General features: G+C 43.1%; 1 protein-coding gene and 1 long non-coding RNA gene across 3 annotated transcripts in view; both read left to right on the top strand.

The window, feature by feature from the left end:
- LOC310838171 overlaps positions 1 to 21343 on the top strand; it is a 46602-nt gene that overhangs the window by 14104 nt on the left and 11155 nt on the right. The gene's annotated exons all lie outside the window — the stretch shown is intronic.
- Positions 2602 to 11931, top strand: LOC310837602 (uncharacterized protein). 2 transcript variants are annotated; one of them, XM_083724458.1, is made up of 3 exons: positions 2602 to 3958; positions 5542 to 5681; positions 10192 to 11931. In XM_083724458.1, exons 2-3 carry the CDS (start codon positions 5582 to 5584, stop codon positions 11688 to 11690), a joined length of 1599 nt encoding a protein of 532 aa, XP_083580584.1. In that variant the 5' UTR covers positions 2602 to 3958; positions 5542 to 5581; the 3' UTR covers positions 11691 to 11931. The 2 variants fall into 2 exon arrangements, with proteins under 2 accessions (XP_083580584.1, XP_083580583.1); XM_083724457.1 differs by having other exon boundaries at positions 2602 to 3962; positions 5507 to 5681.

Here is a 21343-nt window from a genome sequence, read left to right as displayed (position 1 = left end):
CAATTCCCAGAAACCCTTCACCTTCTTGCAATCCCACCACATATGGTAAAATGTTCCCTCTTTTTCTTTACATTTCCAACACTTATTACATGTTTTATACATTTTTGCCAATTTTATGGGTGTAATATACAATCTATAAACCATTTTCATAACATTTTCCTTTAACGCAGTGCATGCCGTAAATTTTATAGTTTCATTCCATAATTTTATCCAGTCATTGAACTGTATATTATGACCCAAATCTCTGGCCCAGTGTATCATAACCGATTTAACTTCCTCATCTTTTGTATACCATTCCAGCAACATTTTATACATTTTAGATAAAATTTTGTACTCATTATTTATTATTTCCATTTGATATTTTGATTCTTTTTCATCAAAACCTCTTTCTTTAAAATCCTTTTTAAACATTTCATTAACATGATAATAATGCAAACAATCATATACGTGCTCCTTCACTTCTTCATAAGGTTTCATTTTCCATTTTCCTCCTTCTTTTACTATCAATTCTTTATATGTAATCCAGTTCCCCCTCATATTGACTTTCTTAAGACTCATAACTTCAAACGGAGATAGCCAGTGGGGAATTCTTGATTCTAATAAACTTTTATACCTCTCCCATATTTCTATGAGAGATCTTCTAAAGATGTGATTTTCGAAACCTTTATGGATTTTTTTCTTCTCACACCATAAATATGTGTGCCAGCCAAATCTGTTATCAAAACCTTCTAAATCTAGCAAATCAGTATTTTTTAACTTTATCCATTCCTTCAACCAACAGAGGCATGAAGCTTCATAATATAATTTCAAGTCTGGCAGGACGAAGCCTCCTCTTTCTTTCGCATCCGTTAATAACTTAAACTGAATTCTTGGCTTCTTACCCTGCCAGATATATCTTGAAATTGCTCTTTGCCATTCTTTAAAGATCACTGTCCCCTTGATTATTGGAATTGTCTGAAACAAAAACAACATCTTTGGCAGCATGCTCATCTTAATCGTTGAAATTCTCCCCCAAAAAGATAACTTCATTCAACCCCACACCTCTAGATCTTTCTTTATTCCCTTCCACACTGGCTCATAGTTATTCTGAAACAAATCAATATTCTTGGGGGTTAACCAGATTCCCAAATATTTAACTTTTTTCACCACTTTTTGTTGTTACATTGTTTCTATCATATCTTGCTCCATGTTTTTTGTAAGTATTTTGGTTTTTTTTATTATTTAATATAAACCCTGCCACTTGACCAAATTGTTCAACTTCTTCCAAAACTACTTTTGCACTTTCCAGCGGTTCTTTACTGTTATTACCAGATCATCAGCAAAGGCTTTTACTTTATACTCATTCCGGCCTACTGACACACCTTTTATTGCTTCATTTCTCCTTATTGAATTTAAGAAAATTTCCAGAACCATTATGAATAACAATGGTGAGAGAGGGCATCCTTGTCTCATACCTTTTGATATTTTTAATTCTTCCGTAGTCATGTTGTTTACAATAAGCTTTGCTCTTGGTTCAGTATATATCGCTTTTATTCCATTAAAGAATTATTTCCCCACTTCCATATATTCTAATTTTTTAAACATAAAGTCCCAAGAAGTATTATCTTTTTCTTTGTGGATGCCTTTTCTGCATCCACAAATATTAACACAGCTTGTTTCTCATTCCTGGCTGTCAGATATTCTAACAAATTAATTATATTCCTTATATTATCTTTCATCTGTCTGCCAGGAAGGAAACCCGCCTGGTCTTTATGAATAATTTCTTGTAGTATCTTTTTCAACCTCTTCGCTAAGATACTTGCAAAAATTTTGTAGTCTGTATTTAGCAATGAGATAGGCCTGTAATTTTTAACTTGAGTCAAATCAGAGTCTTGTTTTGGTATTAGTGTAATAAAAGCTTCTTTCCACGTCTCCGGCATTTTTCTATCCTGAAGAATATTATTCATGACTTCTCTCAGCAGTGTAGACGGGATGTATCTCATTTCTTTATAATAACTTGCTGTAAATCCATCTGGTCCTGGAGCTTTCCCTTTTTTCAACTCTTTTATGGCTTCTTTAATCTCTTCCATTTCTGTAGGGGTGTTCAGCCTTTCTTTCTTTTCTGTCAGGGTCTTCTGCACCTTTTTTTCTTTTAAAAATCTTTCTATTTTTCTCATGTTATTTTAAATGGTGCAAGGCACTATTTCTGGGTGAGCGGAGTCTATAACCTGAAGCGTATGTAACCTGAAGCGTATGTAACCCCAGGTACCACCGTAAAATAAATTCCAAGACTTTGGTACTCTTTTGTCCTCCCCGGCCCCCAAAAGTCTTTCTCTCTATCTGAGCTGGCTCCCTGCCTGTTACATTATGTGCAGGGAAACCTGCACGTGGGGTTCCTCTCTGTGGGGGGTTCCTCTCTGTAAAGTCTTCGAACTGCGCCTGCTCGTGCCTGACAAATCTGCCCCATTGTCTTTCCCTGGTCAAAATTTATCTTTTCCCCCACCTCCAGTCTCAGTTGTTGTGTGTCCTCGCTGAGAAAAAAACAGAAGACAGCTGGCCATCAGTCAGGGATAGTCTCATTGAGATTCCTGCATTGCCCCAGGGGTTTGGCTAGATGACCCTCAGGGGTCCCTTCCAACTCTACAGTTCTCTGGTGCAGGTTTGTGCAGATTTTTAGGTACAAGTTGGATGCAAGGGGTGCATAGGATTGCAGTCCATCTTATGCACCGCCAGCTTCGGAATAAGTCCTACGGATCATGATGAGCATCGCAGGCGAATAGACTGCTGCTGTGCAGTCCTGCTTTTTAAATAAATGTTCCTTTTCAGATAATACAGAGCATGGTGAAATCACAATAAATAAAATATACCCTTCAGTAGTTTCAAGCACTACTACAGGTTCCACATAATAACTGCACTGCATTGTTTACTGTGGCAGCACCTGCACTTTGGAACTCCCCGGCTATTGCAATAAAGCACATGCCTTTGCTAGACTCTTTTCAAGCACCTGCTAAAAGCATTCTAGTTTAGGCAAGCATACCCAGGGACATGGGTGGCGCTGTGGTTTAACCACAGAGCCTAGGGCTTGCCGAAAAGCACGTCAAAGTGCAAGTAGATAAATAGGTACTGCTCCGGCGGGAAGGTAAACGGTGTTTCCGTGCGCTGCTCTGGTTCACCAGAAGCGGCTTGGTCATGCTGGGCACATGACCCGGAAGCTGTACGCCAGCTCCCTCGGAAAATAAAGCGAGATGAGCGCCGCAACCCCAGAGTCGGCCACAATGGTCAGGGGTCCCTTAGCCAGATACTTAGGAAGTGGAAGTAATTTTAATCTGTTTTAATATTTTAGCTTTTGTATGTTTTAAAGCAGGGTTGTAATTTTTTCTTGATTTTACTGCTGTGGTGTTCTTTTTGTTTGTTTTGGGAAACCCCTCTGCAGGTTTTTTAAAATAAATTTTATTCAATTAATAAATATAAACAAAATAACACAAGCCAAAACACAATCCATCCTAAGTATCTCTCCACAGTGCCATTCTTTAAAATACCATCTGAACAAAATTGGTGAAGCAGTAAAGAGTTTGTTGAGGACAATACGTTCTTGCAAAAGCGGGGCTCCAAAGCAGGCACAGTTCAGCTGGGGCGAAGAATGAGCTTTTATTCCCAATGCACACGTTCCCTCCCTCGTCTCCCCATTGGTTGGGTGCTGCAAGGTTTTCCTTCCCCCGATTATCAAATAACAGGCAAGAGGCTGAGCGTGGAGAGAAACCTCTCCTTCCTCCTCAGAGTTGCCTCCACTTCCGGCTTCACCAGCAGAGATAAAATTGGGGCTTGGAAAGGAGGGGAGGGAGGGAGGCGGGAAGCGGGGCTTCATCCTGCGGAGGCGGAGGAGGGGCTTCTTCCTAATTAAGCCTCCTAATTAAGCGCCCTCACTCCCTGTCTCCCACGCGGGGGCTCCCATTCCCGCCCCCGCTGCCTGGGATTTCGGGTGAGTGCAAAGCCAGTGGCGGGAAAGGAGGGAAGGGGCTTTGCGAGGGGGTCCAGGATGAGAAGCCCAGGGACGGGGAGGAGAGAAGGGAGGGAAGGGAGCTGTTCTCTTAAAGGGGGCCTTGAAGGGGGGGGGGAGAAGCTTCCTCCTGCAGGGATCTGGTGCAAAGGGAGTTGCAGGGAAGGAGGCGGGAGAGGGGAGAGGGGTGGGCATTGCTGGCCAGGATCGCCTTAATAATAGTATTAATTTTAATATTTATACCCCAGCCTCAGTGTCCGGCTTCCTTCCTTCCTTAGGCACCAAGTGAAAGCATTGCTCTTCTCCCAGGGGTTTGGCTCATTAAAAAATCTATGGACTTCACAACTGCATTGGGGGGGGAGGGTTGTCGCTTTTATTTCTTACAATGCTATGCATCACTGTGTTGTTGTTTTTCTTGTAAGCTGCCCTGTGATCTTTGGAGGAAGGGCAGTATAGCAATGTAAAGAGCAGCAGTAAAAATAGGAAGCCCTGTTGTGTTCAAGGGGGAGGTTGAGACAGAGTCTCTGACCAGCAATGTATAGCAGGACATGCTTAGGATGGAATATTGTTATTATTATTTTATTATTAATTCATTACTTGCACCCTGTCTATCTGACTGTGTTGCCTCAGCCACTCTGGGCGGCTTCCAACAAAATAAAAACATTAAAACATCAAAAACTTCCCTGTACAGTGGTACCTCAGGTTAAGTACTTAATTCCTTAAGTACTTAGTCCGTACTTAAGCTGAAACTGTTCTTAACCTGAAGCACCACTTTAGCTAACAGGGCCTCCTGCTGCTGCCGCACCACTGGAGCATGATTTCTGTTCTCATCCTGAAGTAAAGTTCTTAACCTGAAGCTCTATTTCTGGGTTAGCGGAGTCTGTAACCTGAAGCGTATGTAACCTGACGTACCACTGTACTGGGCTGCCATCGGAGGTTTTCCAGTTTGGCCTTTGGTTTTTCAAGAAATGCCCTCTTTAAGGAATCTGTGCTCTTTAAGGAGCAGTGCTCCAAAGTGCTTATCTTGTGAACTTGCCGTCTAAGTTGTTTACTCCTGACCAAAGCTCCTGTTTCCCAAAAGGACAGGAGGGGGAGCAGAGGAGGAAAGGGATGGGTTTGAAGGCTCCTTCCACCAGCCACCTCTCTCCCCTGATCTACAAGAGCAAAGGGTGTTTGCAGGGCAGGAGGACAGAGGAGGAGGCAGTGAGGGAAGAGGGACGAGTGGGCGGATCCCCCACCTCTCCCAGGGGGTCCAGATGCAAGGGGCTTCCTCCTTCTCCATGCAAGGGCCACCCATGTATTCAGAGCAATCCTTTGCTGATTAACTCTTAAGTTCCAAGGGATCTACTCTCAGGCCACTAATGTGCATACCATGTCAGCCTTAGGAAGCGAGGCGGGACAGGCAGGTGAAAGGAATTTGCAAGGGTGTTTGAAAATGGGTGGAGGATCTTGGGAAGGGGGTGTCCAGTTGGGGCTTCTTCAGGGGCAGCAGAATGTCTTGGGCAGGAGAATCCCTGCAGGGTCTCTCAGACTCCCTTGGCTGCGTCTTCTTCCCTCCCTCCCAGGAAGCTGCAACTTGAGACTGAACCTGCAACCCTGGCCAGGATGGAAGGAGGAAGATGGACGGTTGACCTGGTCAGGCTATCTCCCGCATCCCTCCCCACAACCCCTGAGCATTCCCTCCCAGGACCCTTGGAGAAATCTGGTGAGTTCCAGGGGAGAGGAGATGGGGACAGGGATAGATGGATGGTGGAGGGAGAAAGAGGAAAAGATGGAGAGGAGACAAATGGAAGGAAGTTCCTGACAGGAAGAAGGAAGGGCTGTGAGGCCTTCTCCAAAGCAGCTCTTTGTTTCTTGAATCCCTTTCATCAAGTAGTGGGGGCAGATTTTCTTCCTCCAGGATTTTAAATCTTAGGAGTTACAGTGGTACCTCGGTTCTCAAACTTAATTGTTCCAGAAGTCTTCCAAAACCAAAGCGTTCCTAAACCAAGGTGTGTTTTCCCATAGAAAGTAATGCATTAATCCGTTCCAGACTTTTAAAAACAACCCCTAAAACAGCAATGTAACATGAATTTTACTATCAAACAAGACCATTGATCCATAAAAATAAAGCAATAATCAATGTTCTGTACCATAAAATAAATAAGACAGCATTGTAGATGAAAAAAAATAAAATTAATTTTTTTTGTACCTGCACTGATGATAGTCATTGATTAAATGGGGGGCTTTTATCCCTTTCCACAGTCAATCTATAAATCAATCATAAAACAAATAAACAAGCCTCAGTCAAAAATGCAAAAGCCACAAAAACACAAAAAATAGGAAAAAACTAAAGCAGCAAATGTCACCTCAGAACACTGCAACCAGAAACAGCTTTAATATTGATGGGGGGGGAGGAGCATAAATTAGCTGTGCAAGGGAACAAATGGGATGAAATAAGCCTTGATCACGATCGAAACAACTTAAATTAGCTGCTCAAGGGTAAAACGGAATGAAAAAAGCCTTAAATAGGATGGGGGGCACCTAAAGTTACTGCGCAACAGTACAAATGGAAGCTCAGGAGCACGTTCGGTTTCCAAGGCAAACTTCAAAAACAGGAGCACCTATTTCTGGGTTTGCAAATGATGAATCAACAGAAGCATAGTCAATCTATGGACTTCCCTTTTTTTTGAAATATTTGTATTGGTTTTTACAAATACAAGTTTATATATCAGAGACATTTTTCTAATCATTTCATGAGATTCTCTGAGTCACATGACTTCGCTCCATCCCTTTCATGGGTCCTTATATTAATTTTTCCAAAACTACATACAGTGGTACCTCCATTTGCAAACGGGATCCCTTAAGGAGCCCCAGACAGATCTCGAGTTTTTTGCAAACCAGAGGACCGCTTCTGTACACGCACGCGGCGCAATAGAGTGTTTCTACGCGTGCGAGCGGCGAAACCCGTAAAAATACCAGAGGCTTACGTAACACGGGGTACCACGGGGAGTTTTCTCTTCTCAGGAGGTGGCCAAAGTATTGGAGCCTCAGCTTCACGATCTGTCCTTCCAGTGAGCACTCAGGGCTGATTTCCTTAAGAATGGAGAGGTTTGATCTTCTTTCAGTCCATGGGGCTCTCAAGAGTCTCCTCCAGCACCATAATTTAAAGGCATCAATTCTTCGGTGATCAGCTTTCTTTATGGTCCAGCTTTCACTTCCATACATCACTACTGAGAAAACCATAGCTTTTACTGTACGGAACTGTGAACTTCAGATCTCTTTTCCAAAGCCTCTCCCAATCTGCCATTTGCATGTTATGTCCTAAGTCCCTTTCCCATTCCGTCATAACTGATTTGACATGTTCATCCTTTGTATACCATTCTAGGAGCAAGTTATACATTTTAGACAGAACTTTTTATGTTACTTCCTAAGAGTTCTTTTTGAAATGTGATGTCTCTTAACTAAAACCTTTCTTTTTGTCTATCTTAAAGATATCGTTTAGTTGATGGTACTGTAACCACTCAGTTAAAGCTTCCCTTATCTCTTCAAAATCTTTTTATTTCAGTTGGTTTTCAACTTCAGTTAACAGCTCTCTATAAGTCGGCTGATAACTTCTCATATTCAATTTTTTTCAGAGATAATACTTCCAAGGGGGAAAGCCACCAGGTGTTTTTTACTCAAGCAAATTTTTATACTTCTCCCATACCCTACAAATTGGTTTTCTTACTATATGATTCCGAAAAGCTCTAAACACCTTGGCTTTTTCCTACCATAAATATGCATGCTATCCATTATTTGTGTCCTTCCAGATCTAAAATACAGTATGTTTTCCATTCCCGGTTCTAGCAGATACAGGATGCTTCATAATAAAGTTTCAAATCCGGCAGGACGAAACCTCCTCTCTCTTAGATCTGTTAATAATTTATTTTTTATACTTGATTTCGTCCCTTGTCAGATAAACCTAGATATATCTTCTTGCCTGTAATGGTTCTAGGGGTTGCTTGTGCGTAAATCGGCGCCACGCTTGGCTGGGTTACCTGGGTGAACCCTTTCTGTCCGGACAGCCACTCACCCGTGGCTGTCTCAATCGCTGGCAGATTCCGTCAGTGGACGTTTCTTGAACTTTTTCCAGGAAAGAAGCTCTTTGACGCCTAGTCTCCGCCTACTCTCCCTGCGCGGAATCCTTCTGCGCAGGGAGGGTGTGGGCAGCAGAGGACCCGTGCTCTCCCCGCTGGTCTCTGGCGAGGAGTCATGGAGCCACCTCGCCGATTCCCCCATCTGCCCCCCTTCTCCACTGGTGCTACACTGATTTCCTTCCCCAGAAGATGGTCTGCCTCTCTCCCTCCTGGGACACTCTCCGGAATCCCTCTGGAGCCCTCCCTCTCCCTCTGGCTTTGATGGCAGTTCCCTGACCTTGCCATTTTTCAAAGCATCCTGCGTTGCCTATTGCCTGGACTGATTGGAATAAAAATAACATTTTTAGCAATACATTCATTTTTATTACTGATATTCTTCCCCAAAATGATAAATTCATTCTTCCCCATATCTCTAAAGCTCTTTTTATTTCTTTCCACTCATTCTTGTAATTGTCTTTAAAAATATTAATATTCTTAGCTGTCAAATACCTCAGTATTTGACTTCGTTATGTATAACTAACTCTGTTTTCTGTTGTAATTCCTTTTGATCTTCCTCCATTGTGTTTTTTACCAAAAACCTAGTCTTATTCTTGTTTAGTTTAAAGCCTCCGGCCTGCCCGAAGTCCTGTATCTTTTCTACCACTTTTGGTGGAGTATTTATGGGATCCACTATAATTACAATTACTGTAAAAGCTTTTAATTTATATGCTTTATTTTCTACTGTTATTCCTGTAATTAATTTCTCCACTTTTTCTCTCTCGCCAGGGCCTCTAATACCAAAATAAATAATAATGGTGATAGGGTATCCTTGTCTTGTCCCCTTCGTTATTTTACACTTTTCTGTTATAACCTTATTAACAATCAGCATAGACTGTTGGTAAAAATAAATTGCATCAATTCCTCTCCCAAATGCTTCCCCATAATTCATTTTTTCTTTTATCTTTTTCATAAAAGCCCATGAAACATTATCAAAAGCCTTTTCAGCATCTATAAACATTAAGGCCGCTTTTTTCTCATTTCTTACTTTCAAATATTCAATAATATCAATTATATTCCTTATATTCTCCTACATCTGACGTCCTGGTAGAAAGCAGGCCTGCTTGTGATGAATTTTTTCTGCTAAAACACCTTTTATTCTATTGCCCAAAATATGAGCAATAGTCTAAATGGACTTCTATGGACTTCCATCCTACAGGAGTGATGGCCAACAACTTGGATAGCTTGAAAAAGAGGATTAGACTAAAAGCACAGGAAGGAAGGGGGCTCTTGTACTCAAATCCTGCTTGCTGGTTTTCCACAGGCATTTAGTTGACCACTGTGAGAACAGGATGCTGGACTAGGGGGGCCTTTGCCCAATCGAACAGGCTCTTCTTATGTTCTAATACAGGCATCCCCAAACTTGGCCCTCCAGATGTTTTTGGACTGCAACTCCCAACGTCCCTAGCTAACAGGATCAGTGGTCAGGGATGATGGGAATTGTAGTCCCAAAAGATCTGGAGGGCCAAGTTTGGGGATGCCTGTTCTAATATATTGCAATATTTTTACAGTTACATGTGGCATAGTAACACAAAAGTTTTACTTCTTAGTCATAGGAGAGACTGCTATTCAAGCCTGTGATCATTTCCTCCCTGGAAAAAGAGAAATACTGTGGTACCTCGGGTTACATACGCTTCAGGTTACATATGCTTCAGGTTAAGAACTTTGCTTCAGGGTGAGAACAGAAATCGTGATCCGGCGGTGAAGGCCCCATTAGCTAAAGTGCTGCTTCAGCTTAAGAACAGTTTCAGGTTAAGTACGGACCTCCAGAACGAATTAAGTACTTAACCCGAGGTACCACTGTACAGAGATGTGTCTAAGAAGCCAGTTCCACCATAAATTATAACATAAATGCATTTTATTAAGTGAATGGAGTGATCATGTCTCATTCTTGCCATTATCTCATCTACATTCCTAGAAGTTTGGAACGTAAGAGAGGACAGTGGAGAATGGAGACTGTTAAAATAAGAAATGGTGCATATTGGGATTGACGTGTTTTTTAGTTCCTTTCTTGTCTTTCTTGAAAGTCTTAACAGGATTCTCCTCACCCCCCCCAAACAGGTGAGGAAGATGATGGCCAGAATTCTATGGAGTCATCTGTGAAATCATTGGGAAGAACAAAGAAACAGTTTAAATGCCTGGAGTGTGGGTTGTGCTTTAGTCACAGTAGAAGACTGAGAAGACACCAACGAACTCACACGGGGGAGAAACCATTTAGATGTACTGACTATCGAAAGACCTTCAGGGAAAATAGAACTCTTAGAAAACATCAAGGAACTCACACAGGGGGAAAACCATTTGAATGTACTGAATGTGGAAAGAGCTTCAGTGGAAGTGGAGACCTTAGAAGACACCAACGAACTCACACAGGGGATAAACCATTTAAATGCATTGAATGTGGAAAGAGTTTCAGTGAAAGTGGAGCACTTAGAAAACACCAAAAAACTCACACGGGGGAGAAACCATTTCAATGTATTGAATGTGGAAAGAGCTTCAGTCAAAACGGAGCACTTAGAATACACCAACGAACTCACACGGGGGAGAAACCATTTGAATGTATTGAATGTGGAAAGAGCTTTAGTGAAAGTCAAACACTTAGAAGACACCAACTAACTCACACGGGGGAGAAACCATTTAAATGCATTGAATGTGGAAAGTGCTTCAGTCTAAACGGAACACTTAGAATACACCAACTAACTCACACGGAGGAGAAACCATTTGAATGTATTGAATGTGGAAAGATCTTCAGTCGATATGGAACACTTAGAATGCACCAACGAACTCACATTGGGGAGAAACCATTTAAATGTATTGAATGTGGAAAGAGCTTCAGTAGAAGTGAACACCTTAGAAGACACCAACGAACTCACACGGGGGAGAAACCATTTAAATGTATTGAATGTGGAAAGTGCTTCGGTCTAACTGGAAACCTTAGAAGACACCAACGAACTCACACGGGGGAGACACCATTTGAATGTATTGAATGTGCAAAGTGTTTCAATCAAAACGAAACCCTTAGAAGACACCAACGAACTCACACAGGGGAGACACCATTTGAATGTATTGAATGTGGAATGAGCTTCAGTGTAACTGGAAGCCTTAGAAGACATCAACGAACTCACACGGGGGAGAAACCATTTAAATGTATTGAATGTGGAATGAGCTTCAGTGTAAGTGAATACCTTAGAGTACACCAACGAACTCACACGGGGGAGAAACCATTTAAATGTATTGAATGTGGAAAGAGCTTCAGTCGAAATGGAACACTTAGAATACACCAACTAACTCACATGGGGGAGAAACCATTTAAATGTATTGAATGTGGAAACAGCTTCAGTCAAAATAGATACCTTAGAAGACATCAACGAACTCACACAGGGGAAAAACCATTTAAATGTATTGAATGTGGAAAGAGCTTCAGTCAAAACGGAGCACTTAGAATACACCAACGAACTCACACGGGGGAGAAACCATTTAAATGTGTTGAATGTGGAAAGAGCTTCAGTCAATATCGAAGCCTTAGAAAACACCAAAAAACTCACACAGGAGACACCATTTAAATGTACTGAATGTGGAAAGAATGTGGAAAGCTTCAGTCCATATCGACACCTTATAAGACACCAACTTCAGCTGCTGGAGAGCACTTAGAATATACCAACTATTTTTAAAAAAATATTATTTATTAAAGTTTTAAAGGTTACAAAAGGAAAAAAGAGAAAACACCAAATTAAGCAAAAAAACAAGACAATACATCACAACAAGTAAAAACAAACAGAAGAAAAAAGAAAAAAAACAGAAAAATACAATTAAAAAACAAATCAAACCTTCCCATAACTTATCTTTCATTTGCTTGTTTCCTTGACCTCCTCACACCTCCCTTTTTTGTATTCTAGTTCAGTTAGATATTTCAGCAAATCCTTTCCATGTTTGTTTTTATCCTAATAATTTATCTTAATATACTGTAATTTTACATTCTTCCAGGATATACCTGGAAGCGAAAGGAAAGTCCAAAATATTGCATAGGAACCTGGAATGTAAGAACCATGAACCTGGGTAAGTTGGAGGTGGTCAAAAATGAGATGGCAAGAATAAATATTGACATCCTGGGCATCAGTGAACTAAAATGGACAGGAATGGGTGAATTCAGTTCAGATGACCATCATATCTACTACTGTGGGCAAGAAACCCGTAAAAGAAATGGAGTGGCCCTCATAGTCAACAAAAGAGTGGCGAAGGCTGTAGTGGGATGCAATCTCAAAAATGATAGAATGATCTCGATACGAATCCAAGGCAGAGCTTTTAACATCACAGTAATCCAAGTTTATGTACCAACTACTGGTGCTGAAGAAACTGAAATTGACCAATTCTATGAAGACTTACAACACCTTATAGAAGTGACACCAAAGAAGGATGTTCTTCTCATCATAGGGGATTGGAATGCTAAAGTAGGGAGTCAAGAGATAAAAGGAACAACTGGCAAGTTTGGCCTTGGAGATCAAAACGAAGCAGGGCAAAGGCTAATAGAGTTCTGTCAAGAGAACAAGCTGGTCATCACAAACACGCTTTTCCAACAACACAAGAGACGACTCTACACATGGACATCACCAGATGGGCAGCATCGAAATCAGATTGATTATATTCTCTGCAGCCAAAGATGGAGAAGCTCTATACAGTCAGCAAAAACAAGACCTGGAGCTGACTGTGGCTCAGATCATCATCATCTTATAGCAAAATTCAAGCTTAAACTGAAGAAAGTAGGAAAAACCACTGGGCCGGTAATATACAATCTAAGTCAAATCCCTTATGAATACACAGTGGAAGTGAGGAACAGGTTTAAGGATTTAGATTTGGTGGACAGAGTGCCTGAAGAACTATGAATGGAGGCTCATAACATTATACAGGAGGCAGCAACGGAAACCATCCCAATGAAAAGGAAATGCAAGAAAGCAAAGTGGCTGTCCAATGAGGCCTTACAAATAGTGGGGGAGAGAAGGCAAGCAAAATGCGAGGGAGATGGTGAAAGATACAGGAAATTGAATGCAGATTTCCAAAGAATAGCAAGGAGAGACAAGAAGACCTTCTTAAACGAGCAATGCAAAGAAATAGAGGAAAGCAATAGAATGGGAAGAACCAGAGATCTGTTCAAGAAAATTGGAGATATGAAAGGAACATTTCGTACAAAGATTTCCATAATAAAGGACAAAAGTGGAAAGGACCTAACAGAAGCAGAAGACATCAAGAAGAGATGGCAAGAATACACAGAGGAATTATACCAGAAAGAAATGGATGTCCCGTATACCCCAGGTAGTGTGGTTGCTGACCTTCAGCCAGACATCCTGGAGAGTGAAGTCAAATGGGCCTTAGAAAGCACTGCAAATAACAAGGCCAGTGGAAGTGATGGTATTCCAGCTGAACTATTTAAAATTTTAAAAGATGATGCTGTTAAGGTGCTACACTCAATATGCCAGCAAGTTTGGAAAACTCAGCAGTGGCCAGAAGATTGGAGAAGATCAGTCTACATCCCAATCCCAAAGAAGGGCAGTGCCAAAGAATGCTCCAACTACCGCACAATTGCACTCATTTCACACGCTAGCAAGGTTATGCTTAAAATTCTACAAGGAAGGCTCAAGCAGTATGTGGACTGAGAACTCCCAGAAGTGCAAGCTGGATTTAGAAGAGGCAGAGGAACCAGAGACCAAATTGTAAACATGCGCTGGATTATGGAGAAAGCTGGAGAGTTCCAGAAAGACATCTACTTCTGCTTCATTGACTATGCAAAAGCCTGTGACTGTGTCGACCACGGCAAACTATGGCAAGTTCTTAAAGAAATGGGAGTGCCAGATCACCTCATCTGTCTCCTGAGAAATCTCTATGTGGGACAAGAAGCTACAGTTAGAGCTGGATATGGAACAACTGATTGGTTCAAAATTGGGAAAGGAGTACGACAAGGCTGTATTTTGTCTCCCTGCTTATTTAACTTATATGCAGAATTCATCATGCGAAAGGCTGGGCTGGATGAATCTCTAGCCGGAATTAAGATTGCCGGAAGAAATATCAACAACCTCAGATATGCAGATGACACAACCTTGATGGCAGAAAGTGAGGAGGAATTAAAGAACCTTTTAATGAGGGTGAAAGAGGAGAGTGCAAAATATGGGCTGAAGCTCAACATCAAAAAAAACGAAGATCATGGCCACTGGTCCCATCACCTCCTGGCAAATAGAAGGGGAAGAAATGGAGGTAGTGAGAGATTTTACTTTCTTGGGCTCAATGATCACTGTAGATGGTGACAGCAGCCACGAAATTAAAAGACGCCTGCTTCTTGGGAGAAGGGCAAAGACAGGCCTAGACAGCATCTTGAGAAGTAGAGACATCACCTTGCCAACAAAGGTTCGTATAGTTAAAGCTATTGTTTTCCCAGTAGCGATGTATGGAAGTGAGAGCTGGACCATAAAGAAGGCTGAACGCCGAAGAATTGATGCTTTTGAATTATGGTGCTGGAGGAGACTCTTGAGAGTCCCATGGACTGCAAGAAAATCAAACCTCTCCATACTGAAGGAAATCAACCCTGAGTGCTCACTGGAAGGACAGATTGTGAAGCTGAGGCTCCAGTACTTTGGCCACCTCATGAGAAGAGAAGACTCCCTGGAGAAGACCCTGATGTTGGGAAAGATGGAGGGCACAAGGAGAAGGGGGCGACAGAGGACGGGATGGTTGGATAGTGTTTTCGAGGCTACCAGCATGAGTTTGACCAAACTGCGGGAGGCAGTGGAGGACAGAGATGCCTGGCGTTCTCTGGTCCATGGGGTCACGAAGAGTCGGACACGACTAAACAACAACAACAATTTTACATTCTCTTCTTTCACCAATTAAAAATCCATTTTTACTTAGTCCTTTATAACATTTCTGCTAAAACCACATAACTTCATTCCAGCATCCTTCTAACATTCCTTAATTTTACAGTGTTTCTGTAAGTAAACTTTAAATTTCTTCCAATCTTCTTCCACCGACTCTTCTCCCTGGTCTCGGATTCTGCCAGTCATTTCCGCCAGTTCCATGTAATCCATCACCTTTGTCTGCCATTCTTCCCGGGTGGGTAGATCTTGTGTCTTCTAGTTCTTTGCAATAAGTATTTTTGCTGCTGTTATAGCATACATAAAGTTCTATCCTTCTTAGGCACCAATTAGCCGACCATGCCCAGGAGAAAGGCCTCTGGTTTCTTCAGGAAGGTATATTTAAATACCTTTTTCATTTCATTATAGATCATCTCCCAGAAAGTCTTAATCCTTGGGCATGTCCACCAAAGGTGAAAGAATGTACCTTCCGTCTCTTTACATTTCCAACATTTATTCCAACCTCTGCAGGGAGGTGGGACCGATTCGGATGGTCCGCCCCCGCCACTTAATGGATCCAAATGGTTTCCAGAGAGTGGTAGGGGATGCTTTATCCCATGTTGATGGCCTTTCAGCCGATTCCCTGGTGGCCCGCTGGAATGTGGAGTTAACCAGGGCTATTGACTGTTTGGCTCCGAAGCGCCCTCTCCGATTGCATGGAGTGTTGGAACCAGCCAGTCAATTGGTGCTTAGCATAGCATAGAAAAAAGACACAATGAGGCAGCGAGTATTTTCATAATGCTGGAGAGCTGGTCCTTTCAGCCTTTCTCCTCCGGCAGCTTTTTATTATCTCCTTTGTTCTCCCAGCCGCATGGCCGTTTTTTCAAAGTCTCCTGTTACCTCATCCGGTCAAGGCTTGACACTCCCCTCTCCGTATAAGGTAATCATTGCCCAGAGGAATGTCAGGGGGCCCCTGCAGTTTTTACAAGCCTCTGCCTTAGCTGTATGACTCCCACATGCCCTCTTTCTTTATTTTATTAATCAGAGTCATAAATGTCCGTTCCAACACGATTATAACGAGCGCGATAAGCAACTCTTGTGAAACCGGAAGCGGGCCGCGGACTGGAGAACCATGCAGTACATATAGAGATTAAAGAAGGAATACATTGAATACAGCAACACAAAATAATGCAAATAACTACTATAATGATCACTAAAATTAATAAATGTCGAAGCCAACTTCCATCCGGAAGCCAAGAATATAACCATGCCCATGGATCAACGGAAGGAGGGGGGGCAAACGGATTGTGGGCTACCATAGTTTCCATATGGTCGATCGTCGCAGATATGCTGACATTATCAGGAATAAACATACAACAATGAGAATGAACAAGTGCACAAACTCCTCCTTTTGAGGCTAAAATCACATCTAAAGTATAACGATTCTGTAAAACCACTTCTCTCATTGCGGACACCTCCTGGTTGAGTTCCTTCAAAGCTTTTATGGTATCATTGAATAATCCCTCAGTCCAATTTGCTAGCTGATGGAGGTCCCTATAGTTCATTGCTGCACCCACTGAGCGCAGCAAGGCCCGAGAGATCTGGGTACCGATGTATTGATTTATGGGTGAATTAACCTCCCGACGATTTCTTAGTCTAAGAGAAGATGGTAACTTATCAACCTTATACAACAACGGAACCACGATACCTAAGGTACATGTGCCTGTGAGGTTTCGAGGAATGGCTTTGTATGCTTTTTCGCCACAAAGCAACCATAACTCTCTTTGGAGTAAATAGCTGATATTACTACTCTGTTGGGACCAATTAAAGGCTTCAGTAAATAAGGAACTGATATGAAATTGCTCATCTGCGGCATTTGCTAAGCCAGGGATAGAAGAATTCAGACTCCAATTTGCATGGTAGGTTTCTTTCCTAGTTTTTAGCCATGCACTCGTGTCACTCCTACAGCACTGAGATTGGTCACTGTATGTTCCTGTAAGAGAACAAGAGCTATTAAACATGAATTTCAATGTATATTGACAGTTTGGATATATGCCCCATGATTCTTTCCCCTCTCTAATTTGAAAACAAATGGGGGCAGGCTCATGGAGGGTCAATTGTACTGGAGGCCAAAAAGTTTGCTTAGGGGATATAATATTTGTAAATCGAAAAGATCCATTGACAGGCACACCATGAAGCATTATGCCTGAATGGCTGGCAAAAGGGGGCATGTGCATACATAACCAACATTTAGAAGCATGCAATAAACTAGTAAACTTAATCATATCTTGCACAAAAATATTATTCCTCCATATCTTATGATAATTTTCTCCCCTAAAAGTCTTATTCAACAAAGCTGTTCTTAGAGTTCGAGAGTGGCTGAGCCGTGGATGCTGCCAGCCAGAGTAGGATTCTGACGACTGCGGCTTGCCAGCTGATAAGGTGAAATATGGTGGTTTCAACTGGACTGGGTCGTATGCTTCTCTTCCTTGTATAACGGTGCAGCAAAGGATGGCAAGGCAGATGGTTAGGAAGGCGCTTCTGCGGTTGAAGATGCTCGCCATGGCCGCACGCATCGAGCTGGAACCCACAAAGGCTTGTCCTTGAGGTCCACTGCCGCGTATCCTCGTCCCCACGTAATCAGCGGGACAGGTCCATGCCATGCGGGATCAGGCAAGCGTCGGTACACCACCAAGGGGCGAGGGAGTGCCTCCTCCTTCCTAAAATGCAATTCCGCGGGCGTATGGGTCCTATTATGTGGATATAAAAGATGGTTAAGGACAAAAAGAACCTGGTGGACTGCCGAAGGGATGTCTGCTGTTGGTATACTTCGGCCGCCAAGCTGTTTAAGCAATAGTGTTTTGAACGTCAGGTGCGCTCTTTCCACTATCGCTTGCCCTGTGGAGTTAAAGGGTATACCATGAGTTAATTTCACATTCCACAACATACAAAATTCCGAAAATGTTTTAGAAATATATGCTGGACCATTATCAGTTTTGATGCGCGCAGGTTTACCCATGACTGAGAAACAGCGAATGGTGTGCTGGATCACATGACGAGCTGTTTCCCCCCTCATGGGCGTAGCCCATATGAATCCAGAGTGGGTGTCCACCGTGAGGTGAACCTTGGAGAGTGGAGCCAACACAGGTGTGTGTGTGACATCCATCTGCCAACACGCCAATGCAGACGTGCCCCTAGGATTGACAGCATCAAAAGGAACGGCCAGCTGAGATTTAGAACAGGAAACACATTGGGACACAATATCCCTAGCTTGGGCCAAAGGAATAGAAAACTGCTTTGCCAATGTTTTCGCAGGGAGGTGAAAGGTGTTATGACATAATACAGGGTCAGAAAAGAGAGAAAAGGCAGAAATGTCCCTCAACGCTGAATCTGCCCTTGCATTGCCTTCTGCTAAATACCCTGGGTGTGACGTGTGGGAGCGAAGATGTGCAACATAATAAGGGAACTCTCTGTGCTGAAGCAAGGCCTGCAGGGCAAGAAACAAAGAAAGCAAGTCAGAATCCAAGGAAAGAGTTATATAAGATATTGGTAAGACAGCAAAAATGCGATACACATACTGAGTATCCACAATAAGATTGAAAGGTTGAGTAGGAAAGGATTGAAAGGCAAGAATCACAGCCGCTAGCTCAGCTCGCTGAGCAGAAGACTGTGGCGGGGTAAATAAACATTTCCATTTTCCTTCCTCCTCCCATGTCACTACCCCCCTATTTCTTGTTCCATCTGTGAAAAGGGTCAATGCAGAGGGGAGAGGTGTGAGAGACAAGGGGGTAGCCAGAACATAGGTGACCTGTGTTAGAAATGTCAAACGCTCATCCTTTGGAGGGTTAAAGATGATGACACCTATAAAATCGGCCAAAGCGATTTGCAAGGCAGCATTAGTGATCAATAAATGCTGCTGTTCAGTCTGTGAAAAAGGCAAATAGATTGAAGCAACATCAAAACCGCTCAAGGCCAAGGCACGAGAACAGCCTTTTATGACAATGTCTGAAGTGGAGTCAATTACTGAATAAATGTTCTTTGGGGGGGTATGTGGTAGATGTAACCATTCTATAATGCAGATAGTCTTCTTGTCCGTCTGCGCATATAAGATCCCTGTTGGCAATAAGGCTGTAGCAAAAACTGCCAGGTGAAGCTCATGTGCAGCGGCTTCTGTGATCCTGTCCACGAGAACAGATCGCAGGTGCTGATTAACGGTTTGTAATGCAGTGATCATTGCCGAAGTGACCTGAATTACATCTGCTGGATCCTTGTGTCCTGCGAGCGCTGAAAACAATGGTGATAATGTGCTGGTAGGTAATGCAAGGAAAGAGCGAGCCCAATTCAGATGCCCAAGAAGTTGTTGCAATTGCACAAGCTTCATGTTTGAAGGGATAGTCAGTTGGGGAACAATAGGCAGTGCTGCTTGTGCAGAGACTTTATGTCCCAAGTAGGTGGCGGGCAACGTCAATTGAATTTTTTCAGGTGCTACGTAGAGTCCCGCTTCTGCTAACGTGGCAGAAAGTTCTTGAAGAATGCCGGGCGGGAGTTCCTTAGCAGCGATCAAAATGTCATCTGTGTAATGATAACATATGACCTCTAGGTGGCGCATGCGGAAAGGTTTCAATGCTTCATCCACAAAATGTTGGCAAAGTGTAGGGGAGTTCCGCATGCCTTGTGGCAGAACAACCCACTGATATCGCTGGGTGGGCTGCGAATTGTTATATACTGGCAATGTAAAAGCAAACCGTTCCCTGTCTGCTGGATCCAATGGGATAGAAAAAAAACAGTCCTTTAAATCAATCACAGCCAACTGATATTCTCGTGGGAGCATATTTGGATTTGGCATGCCAGGTTGTAACGTTCCCATTGGCTGTATTTGTTGATTAATTCTCCTCATATCCTGTAAAAGACGCCACTTTCCTGATTTTTTCTTAATAACGAAAATTGGACTGTTCCAGGGAGATGTGGACAATTCAATGTGGCCAAGGGTCAATTGTTCTGAAATAAGCTGGGCCGCCGCTGCTAATTTTTCTCTTGATAAAGGCCACTGTTGTATCCATATTGGGGTAGTAGTGATCCATCGTAACGGCAGTGCCGTGCGAGGGAGTGCAGGGGCGGCCCTTAGAATAAATTTGACTCCAATTTGGTGTCTGCAATAGCCAAAATATCGCGCCCCCATAAGGAGATTGGAATGTCCATTATTAACGGATAGAGGGTGATCTGAACCCCGCTATCGCTTTGAATGAGTATTGGGTGGAGACTGCGCCGTGCCTGTGATTCACCTCCCACACCAATAACTTGTGAGGCTGGACAGGTGGGCCAACTGGATGGCCAAGCAGATTTAGCCACAACTGTTACATCCGCCCCTGTGTCCAGAACTCCCTCAATGCGTCGACCTCCCACTGTCAGAGACAAGGAAGGGCGTGAGGCTGTAATGCCCATGGCTGCTGCAATTAAGGGTGGTTGTTCGGATGGGGGGGAAATGATAATCTTCGCCACTGAGGTATTTGACTGTATTCTGCATGGCCGATCTGCGTATAGCGTGATCTCAGGGAAATTCACATATGGTCCGTGTGTTAGCATCGGCACCGCATGAATTCCTACTGTTTGCGCAGATAATAAAGGCAATACCAGACAAGTGGCATGATTGTCCAACCCTGTTTCAGCGAGGACATGTGTCTTTAAAGGGCAGAAAGGCAAATGGAATTCCACGTCCTGGGTGTACCTGGGCCTTGGTGCTGTTTCTCTGGATTCCGGGGGGTCCCCTATTGGTTTGTCTGGGCCCGGGGTGGGCCCGGCTGCCGGTTTCCCTGCTGTTGTCCTTGCTGATTTTGGGCAGTGTACTGACCCTGCTGCTGGTTTTGAGGAAGCGATCTGCATTGATTGGCCCAATGAAAGCCTTTTTTGCAGATTGGACATTTGGTAGAAGGACGCCTAGGCTGTTGCATGGATCTACATTGCGCCTTAAAGTGTCCTGGTCTGCCACACTGAAAGCATGTTTTATCGGTGGCTACAGGCTGGTTTTTATTTAACGCTGCCGCCAGCAGATGAACCTTGTGGGTGGCTGTACCTACAGACTGACAAATGCGAAGCATAGCTGCTGTGTCTGTGGTAGGATTGTGTATTATCGGGCGCAACGCAACCTTACAATCCTCATTTGCATTTTCAAAGGCCAATTGTTTGATAATTATTTGTTTGGCTTCAGGATTTTCAATTTGTCTACTCACTGCTGTAATCAGCCTGTCCATAAAGGAAAAATATGATTCTCTAGGTTCTTGTCTGATTGAACCTCACCTAGACCAGGGGTCGGCAACCTGCGGCTCCGGAGCCGCATGCGGCTCTTTAACGCCTTTGCCGCGGCTCCGGGGTGGAGGCGAGGG

This window comes from Podarcis gaigeae (genome assembly GCF_964106915.1).
Source record: "Podarcis gaigeae genome assembly, chromosome: 2".
NCBI classification, from domain to species: domain Eukaryota; kingdom Metazoa; phylum Chordata; class Lepidosauria; order Squamata; family Lacertidae; genus Podarcis; species Podarcis gaigeae.
The sequence above is the reverse complement of the archived record's forward strand: the minus strand, read 5'-3'. Positions and strand labels throughout refer to the sequence as shown.

Coding starts and splice junctions, on each gene's coding strand:
- LOC310837602 (XM_083724458.1), top strand. CDS start 5,582: ATGGAAGGAGGAAGATGGACGGTTGACCTGGTCAGGCTATCTCCCGCA. Junction 5,682..10,191: donor AGGACCCTTGGAGAAATCTG/GTGAGTTCCAGG, acceptor CCCCCCAAACAG/GTGAGGAAGATGATGGCCAG.